Source organism: Bactrocera latifrons, unplaced genomic scaffold, assembly GCF_001853355.1.
Source record: "Bactrocera latifrons isolate USDA-ARS-PBARC rearing strain unplaced genomic scaffold, ASM185335v1 scaffold_170, whole genome shotgun sequence".
Classification (NCBI taxonomy): domain Eukaryota; kingdom Metazoa; phylum Arthropoda; class Insecta; order Diptera; family Tephritidae; genus Bactrocera; species Bactrocera latifrons.
In genome coordinates, this window is record NW_017535186.1 from 450289 (window position 1) to 471429 (window position 21141).

The 21141-nt window shown below is 37.6% G+C and overlaps 3 protein-coding genes across 3 annotated transcripts; 1 reads left to right on the forward strand and 2 right to left on the reverse strand.

The window, feature by feature from the left end:
- Positions 1-658: 658 nt before the first annotated feature.
- Positions 659-8342, forward strand: LOC108966828 (mucin-17). Its single transcript, XM_018929922.1, has 4 exons — positions 659-850; positions 2445-6477; positions 7345-7733; positions 7803-8342. Exons 1-4 carry the CDS (start codon positions 845-847, stop codon positions 8043-8045), a joined length of 4671 nt encoding a protein of 1556 aa, XP_018785467.1. The 5' UTR covers positions 659-844; the 3' UTR covers positions 8046-8342.
- Positions 8343-10452: 2110 nt separating this feature from the next.
- On the reverse strand, positions 10453-12097 carry LOC108966826 (40S ribosomal protein S4). The gene is made up of 5 exons (XM_018929920.1): positions 11998-12097; positions 11444-11702; positions 11280-11377; positions 10852-11023; positions 10453-10791 (listed from the first exon to the last, which is right to left on the reverse strand). The coding sequence occupies exons 1-5, from the start codon at positions 11998-12000 to the stop codon at positions 10538-10540; spliced, it is 786 nt and encodes a 261-aa protein (XP_018785465.1). The 5' UTR covers positions 12001-12097; the 3' UTR covers positions 10453-10537.
- Positions 12098-13232: 1135 nt separating this feature from the next.
- Positions 13233-19640, reverse strand: LOC108966870 (serine/arginine repetitive matrix protein 1). Its single transcript, XM_018930000.1, has 5 exons — positions 19145-19640; positions 16749-18127; positions 15811-16296; positions 15065-15696; positions 13233-15008 (listed from the first exon to the last, which is right to left on the reverse strand). Exons 1-5 carry the CDS (start codon positions 19154-19156, stop codon positions 13771-13773), a joined length of 3747 nt encoding a protein of 1248 aa, XP_018785545.1. The 5' UTR covers positions 19157-19640; the 3' UTR covers positions 13233-13770.
- Between the last annotated feature and the right edge of the window lie 1501 nt (positions 19641-21141).

The window sequence follows — 21141 nt, forward strand, 5'->3', positions numbered from 1 at the left end:
CTTGCCACCAACAGTAACAACAATAAAAGCAAGAAAAGCTACGCAACTCAACGCACCCGTATCGGCGCAGCAGCTACGCATGCTCGGTTGCCGAAAAATCGTGCACTCGTTTTATACTTTGTTATATATACTACATGCTTGTACATACATATGTACATATATACATATGTAACAATCTAGGCAGAGAACATAAACCAAAGTGTAGCAAACGGCAACACCAATAAACAAACTAAAAGCTGCAAAGTGCATTGCGTCGGCGCAACCAATAGTAATAGACGCACCAATTGTCGTTGCTTTGTTTGTTTTGCTCAAAAAGCGTTTTGGCGCATGTTTCGCCTTTTTGCGAATTCATAATTTTGATTCATGCCATTATACGAGTGCATAGATGTGTGTTTGTGTGCGTGTATGCACAATCTCGGGCTTCTTGTCATAGCCTTTTTGGATGTTTAGGCAATTTTTGTTGCCACTGCCGCAGCCATCACCGCTGCTGCCGCCACTGAAGCCGCTGTCGCTGATGCTGTGAGCGTTTGGGGTCCACATTGACCGTATATAAACGACAATAGGGCCTGGCTAGCTGGTAGTATTTCGCGACGCTTCAGTTCGTTGGAACGCAAATAATACCGTTAACGCCCATTATAAAGGATACGCGCGCCGGCGACAAAATCAACAATTCTATCATTGGATATGTTTGTGTATATATATAAAGGATTGAATTAAGTGATCTATTGCCAGTGACTGTCCAATGTGATAAGGACCTTATTAATATGTAGTGAAATCGAAGACTTCGAAAAACATTTTATATTATTAACAGTTTGTAATTAAAAAAATATCAAGAGAACAAGGCATGAAGGTGAGTGTTTATAAGCACACTGAACAATCGCGGTGTGATCCATCAAATATATATCTAAATACATACATACATAGTACAATACGAGTATGGTTTGTAGAAATTGTGTAAGCTAGTCGATGCCAGAAATGGAAGTGTAAATTTTATAAATTTCAGTGCAATAACAAACAACTGCAACAAATTCTTGGAAACTGTTTAAAATTCTGAAGGATGTGTGATGATGTAATTTGTGTAGGAATATTTCATTTCATTTCGCGTAAAATATAAAATAATTATTACTTCTTACTACGTTTAAAGTAAAAAGATATTTCAAAATTAACAATAAAGTAATGAGTTCCAATGAAATTATTRGCTTGTAACTTTAGAGTCTAGTGGAAGATAGAATGTTCTAAAGAAGATTATGAAGATGACATTTCCCAGAAATATGGACCACCCTCATTGAGGACTTACTAAGCATTATTGCTTTTCAATATACCTTACTAATCAGAGGAATGCAAGACCACTTAGTTCAAATAAATATCAAGCAGAAGTTTTGAAACTTGTAAGACTCAAATATCAGAAAATTTCTTAAGGTGCATGTGAAATTTAAYATTAAAATATGAGAGTTGAGGGTAATATCGACCCGATTTTACCAATTTTTGCCAAAAACACGTATTATTATTATGGCTCATGCTAATAAAATGACCTCTGGAATGCAWAAAGTTAAGCCGGATCATCGAAAATTTTAATATTAGTTATATGGGGGCAAGGGCAAGCTTTCACCAGACTTTATCCATTTTAGATACAAATTTAGATCATTTTCAGCGATATATGTTGCATAAAGACACCCGTAAGTTCGAAAATACTTATATTAGGTAATGAATTTTCCCCGAACTTTATTTATATATAATATCAAGATCAAGAGTGAATGAAAGATCAGATGGAAATTAAAATTATGTTTTGTGGGAAGTATTTTAGTACTGTAACATTGGAATATTAGAAGAATCTTATGAACCGAATTAAAACGAAATCGGTTGAGGACGTACCACGCCCATCGTCMATTTTTGAAACCGGCCCTCTAACGATAACCTGAATATACATTTTAATGTCTCTGGCAAATTTAGTTGTTTAGCTATCACACTTTTAGTACCGCTCTATTGGGAGCGAACGGGGTCACATCCGATTATACCAATTTTCACACAATTACAAGAAGGAATATGCCCTAAACCTTTAAGAGCAGACCACACGCACTTTTCAAAGATTTTCGAACCATAGGATACCCTTCTTTAAATGATTCGTTCTGCCAAATTCGATATCTGTTTAATTTACGGGTTAGTCATGGCACTTTATACATATGTTTCTGACTACGAGCGTTTTTGCTAAGAAACACGTGTAACAAAGTTTCATCAACATATCTCATTTTTACTCAATGTATAGCTTGCACAAACAGACGAATAGTCACCCGGATTTCAATTCGTCCCGTCATCCTGATCATTTATATATASATAACCCGATTTTAATCACTAAGGTCATAAAGTTTTTTATTAAATTTCTCTTATAATTTATATTCTTATCTTATTCGGGCTCATGCTATGGTATTTTTTATTTTCACTTTCAGGTTGCATTAGCATTATTGTGCCTTTGTAGCACAGTGTGGGCTAGTACGAAACCAATTGCGATTCCAGATTGTATACTCGCAGCATCCAACGGTTATGCTTATCCACCACCGGAAGTCCAGCTTTCAGTGACTCCTGCCAGAGCTAAATATAAATTATCAAGCCAATCAGATGGCGGATATCTAAATGTTGATACGRTAAAATCCTCCGAATCTTATTACGAGAGTGGAGCTGGTGAAAAACTACTACAAATATCCGCAAATGCAGCAATAAAGGAGGGAGGTATTACATATGCAGACCAACCGCTCAAAACGCCGGGTATTTTACAACCCCAAATTGCTATTTCAAAAACCGTTCTTCTACCGCCAAAGGTGGAAACGATCTCTAATGCKTATTTACCGCCAGCCGCTAATATCGTGCCAAAACTTGCATTAACTTCACCGGGGTTATCAAAATCGTATGCCACATTACCCAGTATACAATTACAAAGTTTGTCTGCGCCAACTATTTCAAAAAGTGCTGCATATGAGTCATCTGGTTATTCTTACTACCAGTCCAGCCCAACAATTTCGAAAACCACTGCGTATGTTAATCCACTACAGACTGGGCCTATAAGATCATATGCACCAGCAATATCCTATAGCGCTCCTTACACAGAAAAATTAGGAAATTCGTTAGCCTCGGTATCATTAACGAATTTGGAAGGTAACTTGTTGGCCGAAAAAACGTCCCATCCACTTGGCTCCTACTCGTACGCGCCGAAGCTTGCAAGCACATATATTTCAACCGCTCCGTCTTCAGCAGGATATCAATCCCAATATCTAACATCTTCCGAAGATTTCTCTAAATATAGSACAGGTGGAGGGATCTCTCACCAATATGTTTCGAAACCTATTCAACAAATTAGCGTCGGCCTTCCGGCTCCCCCTAAAATATCTACAGTTGTAGCGCCAGTAGTCTCTAAAGTGCAATCTTACGTCGCACCAGCAGTTCTCTCTAGTGCCGGTTTCTCAAAGTACGGAACAAGTGGTGCCTATTCGCATCAACAGAACTCACAGCCTGTGCAATCTACATCGTACGCACCAGCCATTGCGCAATATCCCACCGCTGGTGCTTCTCTAAGCGTTGGCAGCAGTGTTGTTTCACAACCTCTACAATCTGTCGGTTATATTAGTCCTGGTGTACAAAAGGTGGCCACTATAGCAACACCATTAGTAGCGCCGGCAGTAACTCCGATAGGTTATGCAGCCCCATCCATTTCATCTATTCATTCCGGATCTCAATCTGTAAAGTATGCAAGTGGTGGCGCAGTTTCGCACCAATATGTTTCAAAACCGTTACAAACAGTAAGCTACCAGGCCGCACCTATAGCAAAAGTGCCGACTGTTGCTATTCCAACTCTATCAAAAGTCGAAACTTACGCTGCACCCACATTAACAAAATATCCTTCTGGAATTGGAATTTCTAAGCTTGGCGGTTATGGAGCCTCTACTATTACACAATATACATCAGGTCATGGAATTTCTAGCGGTGCAATTTCCCAACAGCAAGTTTCTAAACCTTTACAGCCACTTACTTACTCAGCTCCGGCACCAGTTGTTACACCGGCTGTTACACAATACTCAACAGGCTCCGGTTTATCATCCATACATTCAGGATCACAATCTGTAAAATATTCCGGTGGTGGTGCAGTTTCGCATCAGTATGTCTCGAAACCAGTGCAGACTGTGAGCTATGCTGCTGCACCAATTGCTAAAATCCCGACTGCTAGCATTCCGGTTCTCAGTAAAGTTGAAACTTATGCCTCGCCCTCTATTACTCAGTATTCTTCCGGTTTGGGAGTTTCCAAATATGGCAGCTATGCAGCACCCACCATTTCTCARATTTCTTCAGGTCACGGACTTTCCAGTGGTGCCACCTCTCATCAACAAGTCCTTAGACCGGTGCAAACATTAACTTACACCGCACCTGCAGCACCCAAAGTTGCTGTCATTAAACCTATTTTACAACCAGCACTAACTTCTATTCCTACGGGTGTTCAATCTGTCAAGTATGAAAACAGTGGTGCAGTTTCGCATCAATACGTTTCGAAGCCTTTAAATACTGTAAATTACGTCGCAACGCCAGTAGCTAAAGTGGCACCGGTTGCGGTCCCGGCTATTGCCGTCCCCTCACCCACCCAATATTCATCTAGTCAAGGTTTATCGAAATCTATAAACTATGCAACTCCAGCTGTAACATCTATTAGCGGTGGCAGTTATGCTTCTTACGGTTCGTCTGGTGCTATATCGCACCAGCACGTTTCCAAGCCTCTACAATCAGTTACATATTCAGCTCCTTCAATAACTAAGATCTCTGCGGCGGCACCAATTGTGACACCTGTCTTAACACAGTATGCTTCGGGCACTGGATTAACTTCACTACACACAGGTTCGCAATCGGTCAAATACGAAAATGGTGGCGCTGTTTCACATCAATATGTATCCAAACCAGTGCAAACAGTGAACTATGCAYCTGCTCCAATTGCAAAAGTAYCTACGCTTGCCGTTCCAGCAATAGCTAAAGTGGCCACTTATGCGACTCCTGCAGTAACACAAYATTCATCAGCCYATGGCATATCAAGTTCATTGGGCTCTGGTCTAACATCGATAAGTTCCGGTTTGCAATCCATTAAATATGGAGGCAGTGGTTCAATTTCCCAACATGGTACCTACGCTACTGTCCCAGCCATTCCTTCCATTTCCTCAGGAGGAGCTATATCACAGCAGCATACCCAATACACTTCTGGATCGGGCTTAACGTCTTTGCAGTCAGGATTACAGTCAGTGAAATATGCAAGTGGTGGTGCAGTTTCACATCAGTACGTATCCCAGCCTGTGAAGACTGTAGGTTATGCGCCAGCACCTGTGGCGAAAGTTGCGACTGTCGCTGCTCCTGCCATTGCTATACCCGCCGTGGGAAAGGTCGGAGTCTACAGCGCACCTGCTATCACGCAATATTCATCCGGTCTCGGTATAACAAGTGGAGCTGTGTCACAACCGTTGACTTATGCATCCCCAGCAATAACGAAAGTCGCCGCCGTAGCGCCTATAGTAACACCCGCTCTTACTCAATATACTTCAGGCTCAGGTTCACAGTCCGTAAAATATGCAAGTGATGGCGCAGTTTCTCACCAGTATGTATCGAAACCTGTCGTAAGTTATGGATCAGCACCTGTGGCAAAAGTAGCAGCAGTTGCTGTTCCCTCCGTTGCAAAGGTTGGCGTATACGCTTCACCTGCAATTACCCAATATTCTTCTGGATTAGGCGTATCACAGGCTGGCTACAGCTACGGCACGACTCCMSCAGCTGCTACCATACAACTTGGCGGTTCGTCTATTAAATCGATACAATCGGGTTCACAATCTCTAAACTACGCTAGTGGAGGCGCTATTTCACACCAACAAGTTTCAAAGCCGGCACAATCTCTGCTGTTCGCCACACAAGCTGCAACATTGACAACCCCATCTAAAGGTTATCTCGCACCTGCTCTCGGTATAGCAAAAACATCAGCATATCCAGCTCCAGGCGTAACCTCTATCCAATCAAGTACGGGTTTTGCAAAATATGGCTCCAGCGGTTCATTTTCACAACAATACGTCTCCAGACAACCCATACTACAATCGGGCTCCAGCGTCACGATAAGCAACCTTAACGCATACACTGCACCCGCCGCCGCGACAGTGGTAACTAGTCCTGCGATAGCAAAAGTAGCAACTTATGCCGCTCCTGCCTTATCATCAACGATCCATACAAGTACCGGCTTAGGTGGATTATCCACAAGTGGTGCGATATCCACTCAATACTCCGGTATATCTTCCAAAACAGGTATAGCTGGACTAACCCTAACTTCACCTGGCAGTTTAGGTTTGGGTAAATATTTATCCAATGGCGCGATCCTACAACAGCAGCAAATTCCAATCGCAACCAGTTTGGCACAACCGCTTTCTGGCAAATCTAGCTACAGTTATTCCGCTTCAACACCGCTTAGCTCAAGTAATAATATAAAATGTATTTGATTATCCTTGCGATTATCCTTGCTTATATTTGTTTAACCGGTGACCGTGACCTAAATATGAAAACCTTAAACCTAACCCACCTGTCATAGTACTTTATTATCCTACTAATAGAATTCATAAATCCTGTTTGAAAAATAAAAAGGTGATGTATATGCTAATTTAGTAATATCTCCAAATATAATCCAAATGCTTTATTATTTATGCAAATACCTCTTACGAGTTTGAACAAGATATCCAAGCTTCTTTGAACTTTTTGTAAATGTACCTATACACGTATATTATACATATGTAGTAAGTAACATAAAACCTTCGAACTAACTATACCCTCATATAGGCAAGCATATTATTGATGAGTTTTCAGACTGCTTGAGCTCCTTATAATTGTKATTTTATGTCGATGAAGTTAAAATTATAAAATTACTTAAAAATAAATAAGTTTTAGCTAACTCCTTGCTCTAAGGTTCGCCAAGTTACAAAAGTTCGAGCCTTGGCATCCTTGAGGCTACGAGACTAAGCTCATAATACCTCGCATCGCATATCTTTAATGAGGCAAGTCAGCTGGAATTCAGTCATTTTTAAATCTATTTTCTTGGTTAATTTGTGATTAGCTGTCAAGGCTAATCAATTATTCRAAATGAAGTCAGAAATACACTGTGCTTATAGTTCCGTACACAACATCCAAACCGCTAATTGTGTTGTGACCTTCCCGCTTTATTCATAAAATTATTATTTTTTTGTTATACGGATGAGTGCAAGATCGACCAACTCAAAATGTGTATCAAGAAACAAGTTTAAAGTAATCCGTTTTCGAAACTGTTAATTAATAAGTATTTTTATTCATCAGTTGGCTATTCCCCCGCTCCCATAGCGCATGGTTCATACTATGGAGCGATCGCTTTAGGACACAGCGGTCTATCACCAATTTTGAAACTAGATGGTTCGGGAACAAGTGCTTTGCATGGACTCGGGAGTAATTTAGGTATTTCAACATTGAAATTAGGAACCCAACCAGCCTTGCCACTTTTAAAGAGCCAAGGAGAAATACTTAACGGCTATGCACATGGAATTGGCGGCATTGGACCATTAGGCGGTGGACTCTACAGATATGCACCATCAGTATCGCCTCTACTGACGCAGAGTGCCAGTCCCACAGCGTACTTAAAAGCCCAACCGGCACTCAAAATACAACCAGCTGTAATTAAAACGATTCCAGAAAAGCACTACGAACATTATGTGTGTACTACAGTGAGAAAATATGTAGATTTTGTAATACAATACCATCTCTTTTCGTAAATTTTTCAGAGTGATCATGCAAGATACGCCTTCGAGTATGGTGTCAACGATCCTTATACCGGCGATATCAAACATCAAAAGGAAGAGCGTGACGGTGATGTTGTAAAAGGTGAATACTCTTTGGTAGAACCCGACGGCAATGTGCGTACAGTCAAATACTATGCCGATTGGGAGACTGGATTCCATGCTGAAGTCATTAATAGTCGAGATTCCGGAAAATTAGTCACAAAACGGAGTTCACCGAAATCGTGAATAATTGTTAAGATAAATGAATGAAATTTAGTTAAATACACTCATCATCATTTTGTATCATCTTTTACGTATTTGTAGTTAGTTTAAAGGAAATATGAAAGGACTTTACAACGCATAGCATTTACATATTCATTACATATGTACATACATATATAAGACCAGATATTTATCGTCTTTTTATATTTTTCCCTTCAGTTGTGTTATGTAATCCGAAAACTCAAAACAAGTTTAGTCCAAGACCTTATTACATAACTTGCCACCATTTTTGTTTTGTCTGTTAAAAAAAACAAAAAAAAACAAGTGAAAAATCGAAAATTCCTTTCATTAAAGTCTTTCTATTTTAGTTATGCACATATCTTTGTATGTATGAATAGCGTGGCATCATCCCAGCAGTTAGAGATAGCTGTATACTCTATATTACATAATCATGTAAATATTTTTAAAATAATTCTCTTTTATATTGACGAATCGCGACTTTTCACAAATAAATCAAGACCCTCCATTTTTCAGCTGATAAAGATCGTTGTAAATAATAAAATAAATACGTATAAGTTAGAATGTAATGTTTTTCTTACATCTGGTATTTTATCGAGACACGGTTTTCTAGTTTATGTCCAGAATGTCTCGATGTTTTTTGAAGACGATTTTTCGAATTTTCTTTTTCTAGAAATTTCAGAAAGAAATTTGATATTTTGAAAAACCATTTTTTTAACTTTGTTTTATTATACCCCGCACAAGGTATATTAAGTTYGCCCAGAAAGACACCGCTGATTGCAAAAGCGCCATTGATCCCACAAGCTGGTGTAATTTGTCTCTGAGAAGAACTACTAGTTTCTTGAACCGTTTTGTATCATAGTCTCAAGAAGCCTTCTTATCTGTTGATAGTGGCGTTATCTATTGAACCTGATCTCGTAACGTGTAGAGAACCAAAGCCAGGAACGGTTCAGGTACTATTCGACTGTTCGTAGGAGCTTCCATACTAATAGGATATTGATTTCAGTGAGAACGCAGCTAAGCATTTCTATGCACTGCTGTACCATTATTTATAGATTTCAACCAACAAAACTGCCTGAAGTGCCGCCTGACTATTACTGAGAACGAAAAATCGTTTTCCAGAATGATATATGTATATAATATATATATTCATATGTATATATCTTAGGCCTCAGCTTGAAAACTGATATTTTGGTAGATAGTCCTACTATACCAACCCCAATTCCATCTGCTGTTTTCGAACTATCTGTATACATTACATTGTACTACTATGAAGGTACTCTTCAAGGGTAAAGTCCTTTATTTTTGCTGCTCAGTGAGGCTTTGAATCCGCCTATAGAAAAAAGTAAAATCGCCTCTAGGAGAAAGTACCAATGGTAGAATATATCCAATGGCACTCCGTTTTTTAACGCTTATTGCTTTGTACTTGACATACCCTGATGACAGCAGGGCTGAAATTAACCTATTTCCTGTCATCTCCACGGCGGTATGGAGGGAAGTGTAGCGATTTATGTCCTTTATGCCGCTTAGTTAAAGTTAGTTGTTTTAATGTACCATAAAAGTTCAATATATGAAAATTGCAATCATAATAAATGTTGGGTGTTTTAATTTAAATCGCATTATTCATGCTGGTTACGGTACGACTGGTTTATAACTCTGTTCTTCTGCAAGCTAGACATTCGCACACCATTGGCGCTCTGGTAGCTTTCGCAATCGTGGATTCCACGTGCTTTTTTCACCTAAGTTTTGAATCTCACTATCAGCCCTAGATATTTTTATTTGTCAAAGGGTATTCCAGCTTCAGAGCAACCGAAGAAGTTGGGTCTACGTAACCGGGACGGACGCGGACCCAAGGACAACAGCAACCGAAGATAACATTTTTTCTTACTTATAAATATTAAGCAAAATTTAGAACCTTGACCAACAAAGCAAAAAAAAAAAACATTGCAGTATAAGTATCTGCAGAAAAACAAGAATATAGAAATAGTAGTGCAGTTATTTGTCCCCAACATTTGGATAAGATCTATTAGAAAAGCGAAGAGGTGGGKTTTTTCCAGATTTTGTACCAAGCGATTTTTTTATAACTTTCTATGCATTGGTCGTTTTTGGGTTCATAAAACCTCTCATCCCTTGCTTTGGCACTTTAGCGAAAAATTGTAAAAATTTTTAGAAGCATTGGAATATATCCCTCAGAATTATTTTTCCTTAAAACAATATAATTACAAAATTTCTATACCGCCCTGTATCTGTTTCGGCTGGACTTATCCCACACATACATATATATATGTATGTACGTAAATCAGCTCATTCACCACTTATTGCCAAATTAACATCTCCTACGTATGTTTTATAARATACACCGCGCTACTGAGTTCTTTTACTGCAACGGGGAGAGTATAGATAATAAATGCAGTTTTCCCGAGTTATTCTACAGTGATTTCTATTTATTACGAATTTTCCATCTTTCATGAAATTAGAAACCGTTCTTAAATAACTACTTAATGAGTTTTAGCAGCTAAACGCTTGTCACGTTCCTCAGCAATGCTCAATTTAACACCCTTGCCTTTCGGCAGAGAAATGTAGGGTTTATTGCCCTTGCCGATGATGAAAACATTCGTCAATCTGGTGGCAAACACATGTCCTTGCGAGTCTTTTACGTGAACGATATCGAAGGAACCGGGATGTCTCTCACGGTTGACAACAGTACCGACACGACCCAAATTTCTACCTCCAGTGATCATGCAGAGGTTTCCTAAAATAGTCAATAYGTAAATCTACCGACCTTTTAATTGATTCAGATCATGGTATTTACCCGAGTCGAATTTGATGTAGTCAGTGATTTTACCGGTGGCAATGTCTACCTGGACAGTATCGTTGGCCTTGATGAGAGGATCGGGATAACGGATGGTTCGGCCGTCGTGTGTAACCACGAATGGAACACCCTTGGCACCGAGTTGTGTCTTCCTGACTTTGCACAATTTGTACTGTAGGGATAAGTTAAATAGAAATTATTTGATATGTTTTTAGAACTAACATGAATCTTCATAATTCATCAAGTAATTTTGTAATTGCACGTAAGTGTTACCAAAGTATCACAAAAGTTAAGACATTCAGTGACCGTCGTAACAAAAATTGCTTTTGGCTTACTTTTGAACCACATTTGTGTGGAATCATAACTATATGGTCTTCGATCAAGCCAATTTATTTGAATCTTACTAAAGCAATGAGTACGAAACATACCTTGGCTTCCTCGGCAGAAATACGATGAATGGTGAAACGGCCCTTAACGTCGTACACCAAACGGAAGAATTCACCAGTTTTTTCAATGGTGATGACATCTGTAATAAAAGATTTCAGTGTAATGATATACAATATTCTATATTAAGAAATTTGAGAAGCATTACCCATGAAACCAGCCGGATACGTTGGGTCGGTACGGACTTTGCCGTCAACCTTGATCAAACGCTGCATAACAATTTTGGTCACCTCAGCACCATTCAGCGCATATTTTAGACGATTTCTCAAGAAAATCATTAAGGGCAAAGACTCCCGCAATTTGTGTGGGCCACTGGAGGGACGAGGAGCAAACACTCCTCCCAATTTGTCCAACATCCATGCCTTGGGTGCTGCTAAACGCTTCAAATGCTTCTTGGGACCTCGCGCCTGTAATCAAAACACACTGGTACATTGTCACATCTCGCTATCCTTTTAAATATAATCATTAGCCAGCTGCGAGTTTCACTACCAAAGCACCAATAGTACGCTATTTCACTGAAGTAAAAAAAAAACGACAACAAACGATTGGTTAACTGCACGAACCCGTAGATTAAACTTCGAAATATTAACATATACATTAAAGCAAAATATTCAGCAACACTTTTGTAAATTATTCAATAAATTGGTACATTTAAAACGTACGATGGCAGTGAATTTCCCCGGCAACTTTTACACCACCTACCATCTTGTCAAAATACGTGAAAAGGAAAGAAAGACGGCGACGAAGCCGGATGTTAATCGACTTTTTGACAGTTCGCTTTGTTGTAATTATGCAGTGACAGTTCAGTGGAGTGGAGAGTATTTTCTCCGGCCAATATGAATTCAATGCGACACTTGGATATCGTGTTTTTCATAGGGTGAAGTATAATTATTTTGAATTTTATTTTATTTATTCTTTATTTGAAAAGTAATAAATGTGTTGAATAGATTTATAAATTAATTTCAAGTATACCTTCAATATTCTGTGTATTTGCACTCAAAAATGAATTTTAGTCATTTTTTTTTTCATCAACGATATTCGCACCCATTTCTAAAGGAATATAACCATTTCGCAAATACAAAAAGCAAGTATTAAAGAATGACAATAAATATAGAAAGCGTAAATATTAAACGATTATGTTTTAAATTGTAGTTAGGAACATAAAAAACATTGAAAACTATTGAAAACTCATATTTAAAGAAGAAATTAGGAAACTATTGCACAAAAGATGGCGCTCCACAGAGTTGGTTCAAGCAGAGAACGTTCTCTGGTTGTAATTCGTCGCATCGGCAGGGATCGCAAAATGATATTCATATCAATTGATATGAGTGCATGTAAACGTTTAAAAATATAAGCAAAAGAGCCAGAGAATGTATAAACATAATACATTYTCTGCCTTGATATTGGTAGAATCAATTAACATCACACAAAATACATGCACTTCTCTTTCTTGTTTTCAATTTTAGGATTTCATTGGACAATTGTTGAATCAAGTAAATTTTTAATTTGAAATGATTTGACTACATTTAACCTGTTCACTTATGTCGACTGTCCTCACTAATATTTATAAGAAGCACTTCCTTATAAAAGTGAATGAAAGCATTGCTTGATTTGGGAAGTCGATTGCCAGGTGAATTCAKAGAAATTGCTTTTAATTTATTTGTTTGTTTATATTCTTTTTGTATGCCAAAATCTTGCTTAATCCAGTAGATTAGTGAGATAATCTACTCAACAGCCTAAAAATTGTCGGTCGGAAGATGATATATTTATGTATATACATATATATAGGGGCAGACTTATGATTTTAATGAGTCGTGGTGTGGCGAACGACCCTACTCCATCTCCGGTCAACATGTAGAATAATTACGATTTTGGCAAATTGTTGACTTCCCTTTTTGGTTTTCTTCCGTGCTCAATTAAGGAAAAAATATACACACTTTTCCGTAGTAGTTATGTTTATTTGTTTGTTTCTTCGAGTTGACAAACGTGAATGCATTATATAATCTACTTAAATAATAGAACCTAAACTTCAAATCAATCAATTAAATGTTGACAACTCTCAACAGAATGTAGAATCTTGTATCAAGCAATTAAATATTGTATTGTTTGCTGTTTCTGTTCAGCAATTATACCCAAATCTTTTGCAATTGCTCATTCTGCAGCTATATTAAAAGTAGGCATGTATGTATGTTACAAATTTCTTAGCATGCGGTAATGAAATGTTTTTCAAAACAAATTTCAACATGTTAAACGCAAGTAGGATTCGTTTTGAAAATTAGATATCATTGGGGGTGGTGTCTCCAAAGTCCTACTTAACTAAAGATATAGTATTAAAAATTGTGGGGGTTACATACTAAATTATTTTGTGGAGTACAAAAAAATAATTCAGGGTAAATGATAAAATGTGGAGCATACACATTATCCAGTCGTTCCTGCACATGTCTGTCTACCGTCTACCATTGTTAATTCAGGTCTTTACTCGTTCTTTTTCATTGATTTTAAAGCCCTTTCACGCAACTGCTTCTCTAAGTCTTCATTTACTCCTCCTAGAAGTAAAGATGCTGATGCAGACTTGCCGGTACGTTCGCGGACTTCATCTTCCTCGTCACTGCTGGAAGAGCTATCAGCCTTTTTGTTCTTCTTCTTATGTTTCTTGTGTTTCTTACTCTTCTTGGTGTGTTTTTTATGCTTCTTATGCTTTTTCTTTTTCGACATTGCCTCAGCTTCGGAATCCGAAGAACTATCATCGTCTGAATTACGTTTTGATGTTTTCTTTGCTTTCTTTCGTTTCTTCTTTGAAACTTGTTCATCATCTGAATCCGATGATTCGCGCTTAGATTTTTTCAAACCAGAAATAGAAACTGCACGTTTACGAGAAGCGGTTTGTTTCGATTTCGAGCTAGCTGTTTTGCTTTCTGTCTGTTCTTTTTCGGAATCATCGCTTGAATTGGATGAATCGTTATCCCTTGGATCATGTTTCTCGACCACTATTTTTTTATGTGTTTTCGAACTACTTTGAACCGCTACTTCTGGTACTTCATTTAGATATTTGCCTTTACCGCGGCTGTTTTGCACTTCAAGAGAATTCCGCTCTTCTCGATTTTCTTCCGCGTGTGTATTCTTTTCTTTGCGCCCAGCCTTACCACTTGATGGTAATTCTGCCGATATCTGAGCTTTGCTTGATCCCTTAGAAYTCGACTTTTTCTTAGATTGTGCATCGTCACTAACATCGTCAGATTCGTCGTCACTTGTTACCGACTTTCGCCTTTTAGATTTGGTACGCAATTCAGAATTCTTCATTCTCGACACTCTTGTCTTTTCAACTGCATTACGCTCCTCGTCATCTTCACTGTCATCACTATCGCCGGAGCTATCTGAAGACGAGGAATAACTTTCTTTACGGTTCTTTTGCGGCTTCTTCTCTTGTGATTTCTTTAGCGCATTTTTCTGAAGTTTTTCACGTTCGTGAGGCTTCAAAAATGGTGACGGTGTGCGAGACAAACTCGAACTATATCGATCACGTAACTTCTCGTTGCGTAAAGTTGAACCAGTAGTAGCGGCAGCGGCGACAGTCAGTGAAGCTTGCTTCTTTGCTTGGTGAGATTCACTTTGATTTGCATCCACCTTTGCTTTACGATTTTCACCACGTTCTTCTTTGGATAAGTCAATGGTTTTGACCGAGGGACCTGCATATTCAACAGATGATCGTCGTCCTGAATTGATTATAATTTAGAAAATTTTGTCAAATTCTTCTAATGTGCATTGTTACCTGAATTTTCACGAGCTTTCGAAATTTTGTCCGAAGACTGACTGGAATCCCGGCCGCTTCTATCGCGGGACCGTATGAGACTTCTTGAACGGTCTCCGTTGTTTTTAATTGGACTAGTTTGTTTAGCTGTGCTGGGCTGACGGTTCGCTGCTTCTTTGACAGGTTCATCGTCTACCTCCCAATTCGAACTCTCTGATGAGGCTCTGGCTTTTGGTTTTTGAACATTGCGGTTATTTTGATCCCACCGMCCGAAATTGTTTCCTCCACCTCGATCACGAGAGTTGTCACGCATTGGGGAGGATGGTCGGCGATCGCGTGGAGCTGGACTAAATCTTCGTTCTCTTGACCTTCTTTGGTACTGCATATTTTGGGGAGGAGAGAATCGCCGCTGCGGAGAAAATTTGCGGAATTGATTTTGCATCGGTGACATACGGCGATCGCGATCACGTTCGCGCGAGTATCTGCGCTGTGGTGAGAAACGACGATCAAAGCGTCCACCAGGACCACCCATACCTCCTCCTCCGCCACCGCGACCTCTGCTCGGACTGCGGCGCCAAAAGTTCATACGACCACGATTATTTCCTCCACCTCGACCACGAAAGTGCATCATTGGAGAGCGGCGTCGATTAAAACTGTAATATAAAAAMATTTCAATAAGCAAATATATTTTTTCGAAATATACATGCATATATACATATGTATATATATCAAACAAAATATACTGCTATATTCAAAATATTGCTCACCGTCGTGGGGAACGCGAACGTCGCATAGGAGAACGTGATCGATTTCGTGATCTAGAACGATTACGAGATTTTGAACGGCGACGAGATCGAGAACGTTGATTGCGTCCACCGCCGCCACCACCATCATTTCGCGGACTTCGGTTATGTGGTGAGAATCGTCGGCCAGGCATGTCTCCTCGCCTGCCTCTATTGTCCGCCATCATTCTTCKCCCACCGTCACGTTCCCTATCCATAGAGCTCGCTGAAGAATCACGATTATGCCGGTAATGCCGCTTCTTTTGAACGCTGTTCTTGTTGCGTCGTATCTCGAAGTCCTCTTTACGCTCAGGCGATGGCGAAAGGCTGGTGTTTCGTGAGCTAGATCGACGTACAACTTTTTTATTTAAACGTTCAGAAGCTCTTGACGAACGGGAAGAAGATCTTGATCGTGAACGTGAACGTGAACGTGAAGACAGAGCACCTCTTACTGATCTTTTACTAGCGGACCTATCAAAATTATAAATTATAGTACATAACTAGAAGCCATTGTATGATATAAATTAWAAATTTATGTATATTTAGAATTTATATTAAAAACCATATGTAAATTTAAAATAAGAACCTTAATTTATTTTTAAATAATTTTTCTATTTTTCACATAATATACTTACTTTTAAATATTACTTTATATATTGTAATATTTTTCAAAATTGTTTTTCCCTTATTTTTGTAAATATAAGAACAATTTGTGTATATATAAAAGCTTCAAATGGTGTATCCCAAAAATGTTTGTTGTCAAAACGTATTATACGTATACACATGTAGTTCAGGATATACCAGATTACTTTGTTTTTCGGTATCAATGTAAAACTAAAAACATATTAACTATAAAATATTGTTCTAACATTTCAAATTAGATATGTGTTGTTACTATRTAACAAAGATTTTGTATAAATTACCTTGTACGAGAACGGCCTTTAGATGATTTGCGTGCAGTGGTCCTTTTGTCACCATCAGATACACGCGAGCTTTCACTATGATTCGAGGAGGGAGTACGCTTTTTTGTGTCGCGTTTTTTACCAGGTCCATTGTCTTCATGCCCATTGACAGGGGTATGTGGATTAGAGTGTCGCGAGCTTGAACGCTTTCGATAGGGAGATGAAGTTGTGTTTTTGGAATTTCTTGCTGCCGGTGGGGATGGCTTTCGTTTTACAGGTGATTTKGAACGTGATCTTGATCTCGATCGTCTATCTTTCGAACGACGACTTTTCGATTTTGGACTTTGACGTTTTTGAGGCGAATTAGAGCGTGAAATCTGACGTTTCTTGCTTGGTGGCCGTCTAACACTACGATCCCTGGAACGACTACGAGTGCTGCGACGACGACGACGATCTCCGCCAGATGACCTTCGCCTCGGTGAACGCGATAGTCGCCTTCTATCTCTTGGAGAATTGCGGCGTCTCTGCGGTGACGAATTGCGCTCACGAGATGATTTTCGCACCACTGATCTATCTCTGGAGCGTTTTCGTGGTGATCGATTGCGTATTTTTGATGCGGCCGCTTCTGCTGCTGCAGATCTTGCACTAGCATTTGGTGACCTGGAACGATCGCGCAGTAAAGCTGCAGCTGCTGCTGCCGCAGCATTCGCACCGGCTGAATTACCCCCCTCAAATTGCTTGCTTTGGGAAACATTACCTAAATTAGTTTCTTCAGCCGAATTCGATCTAGATTTAGCTGATAATTGTGACCTAACCTGCTCGATAGCGCTCAATGTACTTGGTGGTAACTGCTGCTCACGCTGACTCATTTCATCACGTTGTCCGTCGTTAGAACGATCTCTACCGGTGCGTCTGTCACGATCGCGATCCCGATCGCGTTCATTATCCCTATCGCGATCCCTGTCTCTATCCCTATCGCGTGAACGCGAACGATCATTTTGGCGTTGTTGCTCTTCCCTCTTAAGTATCTCATCTTTCTTTTGCTGAATAAACTCGGCAGGGATTCCACTTTCGCTCTCTTGTGCAGATAGTAACAAAGACCATAATTCACCCATAAACTGTCGTGCATTTTTTCCATTTAGAAATCCTGTCATATTTATTTGCATTTTTTTTGGGCAAGGAAATTTTTCTTCCTCCAACTGATTGTAAACAAATTCAACCACAACATCGTCTTCGATGTGTAAAATATCCGTGATTTTTTTGCTGATCCATGGCCGCAACACATCTAGTTTCACCTTTGACATATCCACACGTTTATTTAGGCAGTCTCCAAACTTCATTTGCTTCATTAATTTCTTCTCCTTGTCGCTGAAGCGAGTGTCCTGCTGTTGAGTGGTGCCCTGGAAATATTTGTTGTTACCGAATAGGTTAATATTCACAAAACGAAAAGTCTCAAAATTAAAAAAATAATACATATTTCAACGTCACATCCCTTCACTTTATTCCAGAAAAAAAAATCGTTGACATATTAATAAATTTACCTTTATTGCAAAAGAATGATTTTCACTTTTTCCCAAATTAATATCGAAGTGCAAATAAGTGACAATTTTATGAATATTTTTATAAATGTGAGTATTTAACCAATTCAAAAGACTAGATTTTCCGTTCCCACGACAGTCGGGTCTACGAAAACCGGAACGGACCCGGATTTTTATCCGGCCAAGGACTGTCAACTCGSCAGAATTCTGCCGTTACAACAACAACAACAACTAGATTTTTATATGTTAAGACAGATAGCAACCAAAATCATTACTGAACGTTTTACATTCACTTTTAAGTAATCTAATGTTTAAAATAAATATTGTCCATTATTCCATCAGCATGAGCGATTATTTTCGCTTAACTTAACGTTGCTTGCGTTATTTACTAGAAAGTAATGAACCTTAAGTAATTAAAATTATCTCATGAAATATGAAACTATTACAAAATATTTTTAAACATATATTAAATAATTTATAGTAGTAACTATTTAATAATTTCACATTCAAAAATGTGTTAACATGCATTTAAAGACATAACCTAATTTTTTCTCATTATTTGTTTATAGTTCTAGCAGGCATAGCAATAGGCGGGTAGTCAACCTCTGGGATACCTTATTCGCAGAAATATATTTAATATGTTTATGTAAAACATATTAGATTGAAAGTACGATAAGGTGTGAGAAGCATTTTTCACTTAACATAAGTTCGTTCATATTTTCAATTTTCTACGTTTTTTTTTTTATGTGAAATAAATAATGCATCGAGATGACAAAAATCACTTCCAAAAATTGTGTATATTTAATTATTTGATTAAAGGAAGTGATGTAATATTAATTTCCATCTTATTATATATTTAAAAGTAATCACAATACTTACCGTGAACATCATTTTCAAGCAGTTTTTTTAACAGTTGCGAGTGGCTTACAATTTTTTTAGATATCCACAAATGAGCACCTTCACGTCATGACAGTGTTTCAAAATCTTCCTTTAATGGATTTGGTTCGGTTATAGTAGTTATATACCTTGTTCTTAATTACTCTCAATTAGTTRTATCTGTCACACGGAAAAGTTGCGCCCGGCAACTGGGGCTTCCGATATGCACACGGCGGCAAGCGTAAAATTCAACGTTTTGAACAGAAAAAAYAGGAGGCGGGGGTAAGTAACCACATTCGTTATTTTAGCACACAAACTAACCTCAAACGTTATCAACTCAGTATAATAAACTTATTTAATATAGTTCCCCAACGTTTATTCTCCTAACTCCACATATTTTTACTTTATTATATCAGTAATAAACTTTTTTCGCACATTAAAAAATTTTCAATGCGGCCTGCTGCACTGCAAAATGGAGACGACGCAACGAAAAATTCAACGAAATCAGGGCTGCCATATTCATGAAGGAAAATTAATACAAAAGTAATTTCAAAACGAAAAATTCACAATAGCTGCTGTCTAAAAATAACTACAGTTTTGTAAAATCCATACAACACCATTGAACTTTAATAAWATTATAYATATTTGATATTAATTTAAGTTTATATGCAAAAAGTTCTTATTTAAAGTGTTCTACGATTATTATTATAATTCAWGACATCGGTATTCAGGATCATCTTATAATTAATGCCCACATTTTAAAATCTCGTGTCATATATTTTCGAATAGACAAATTAAATGTTGATAAACATTTCATTTTTTATTTCCTTAAAGTTATTTGTTGACAATTTTAAGCTTCCCTGTAAATACATATATACATATGTTTTCAGCCGAAGCTAAAAGGAATGTCAAACAAATACGACAAATCCACAGGAACAGGAAGTTTCAGTGTAATTCTAGTTGAAGATAATAAGTCGGCTTCAATTTATTTTGAATAAAATTTTAACATCAAATCAAGTCGATTATTAAAGTGGTAGTTTTCTTTGCGCTAAAGTGAATTTATTACAATAATAATATACCAATGTAACACTTTGCCTCGTCACAGTAAGTTACTATAATTCTTTACTAAATACATCCTACTATAAAGGTGTTTTAAGCTATTTTTAGTATTAATACGAATAATCGAATTTAGATGATTAAATGAAGTGTGAAATTGTTTCCCCGAACTTGTCTTATTTAATTAACTTACCTCTATAAATTACTTTCACAAATCTATCGTCTTGATAGGAGTACATCTACCTACTCATTACCTTACCATATCCGTTTCCAAATCATAAATGTAAATAATATACTAGAAAAATATATTAAATTGATATTTATTAAAAAGGCTTCAGAAGTAGACTAATATTTSTTGATATTATGGTTTATTAAAATCATTTATTTGTTACGAATGTTCCAATCATTTGTTTGTTACAAATGTACATACATACGTAAATGCAAAATTCAGTTTTCCTCCTTAATTCTTATACTACATACATTCATAGTTTTTTATTCCATTTGAAAAAACAAATCCGCACTTGCGAGTGCGTTTGGTACGAGTGTACATACAAGAATATTAACGCTAGCTTAATATATAACATATTATTTTCATTTATGGTAGATATTTGTATTCATTTGTATATATGTCATTAGCATAAAACATATTAAATATAATTTAATAGAGAAAACTTTTAAGCAATCAATAAATAGGCAATCTTAAACCTAACATTTTKTGCGTATATTTAATTATTTCTGATATACTGTTACGAAGAGGCACACATACATTTGACTTATAACGAAACCCTTAATAACAAATTTATGAATTTAAAATATCGTACTTATTTAGTTTGTATATACTCTTATTATATGTCTGTATGTTTTTTCTTATCTTGTATAAAGAATTATTTAAAATACATTGTTTTGAACCAAAATAATTTTGAAAACAAACAGATAGATATACA

Excerpts from the sequence above, each read along its gene's own strand:
- LOC108966826 (XM_018929920.1), bottom strand. Across the intron at positions 11,378-11,443 it reads GTATCCGGCTGGTTTCATGG|ATGTCATCACCATTGAAAAA; the intron begins GTAATGCTTCTC and ends CTTTTATTACAG. Across the intron at positions 10,792-10,851 it reads CTACATCAAATTCGACTCGG|GAAACCTCTGCATGATCACT; the intron begins GTAAATACCATG and ends TGACTATTTTAG.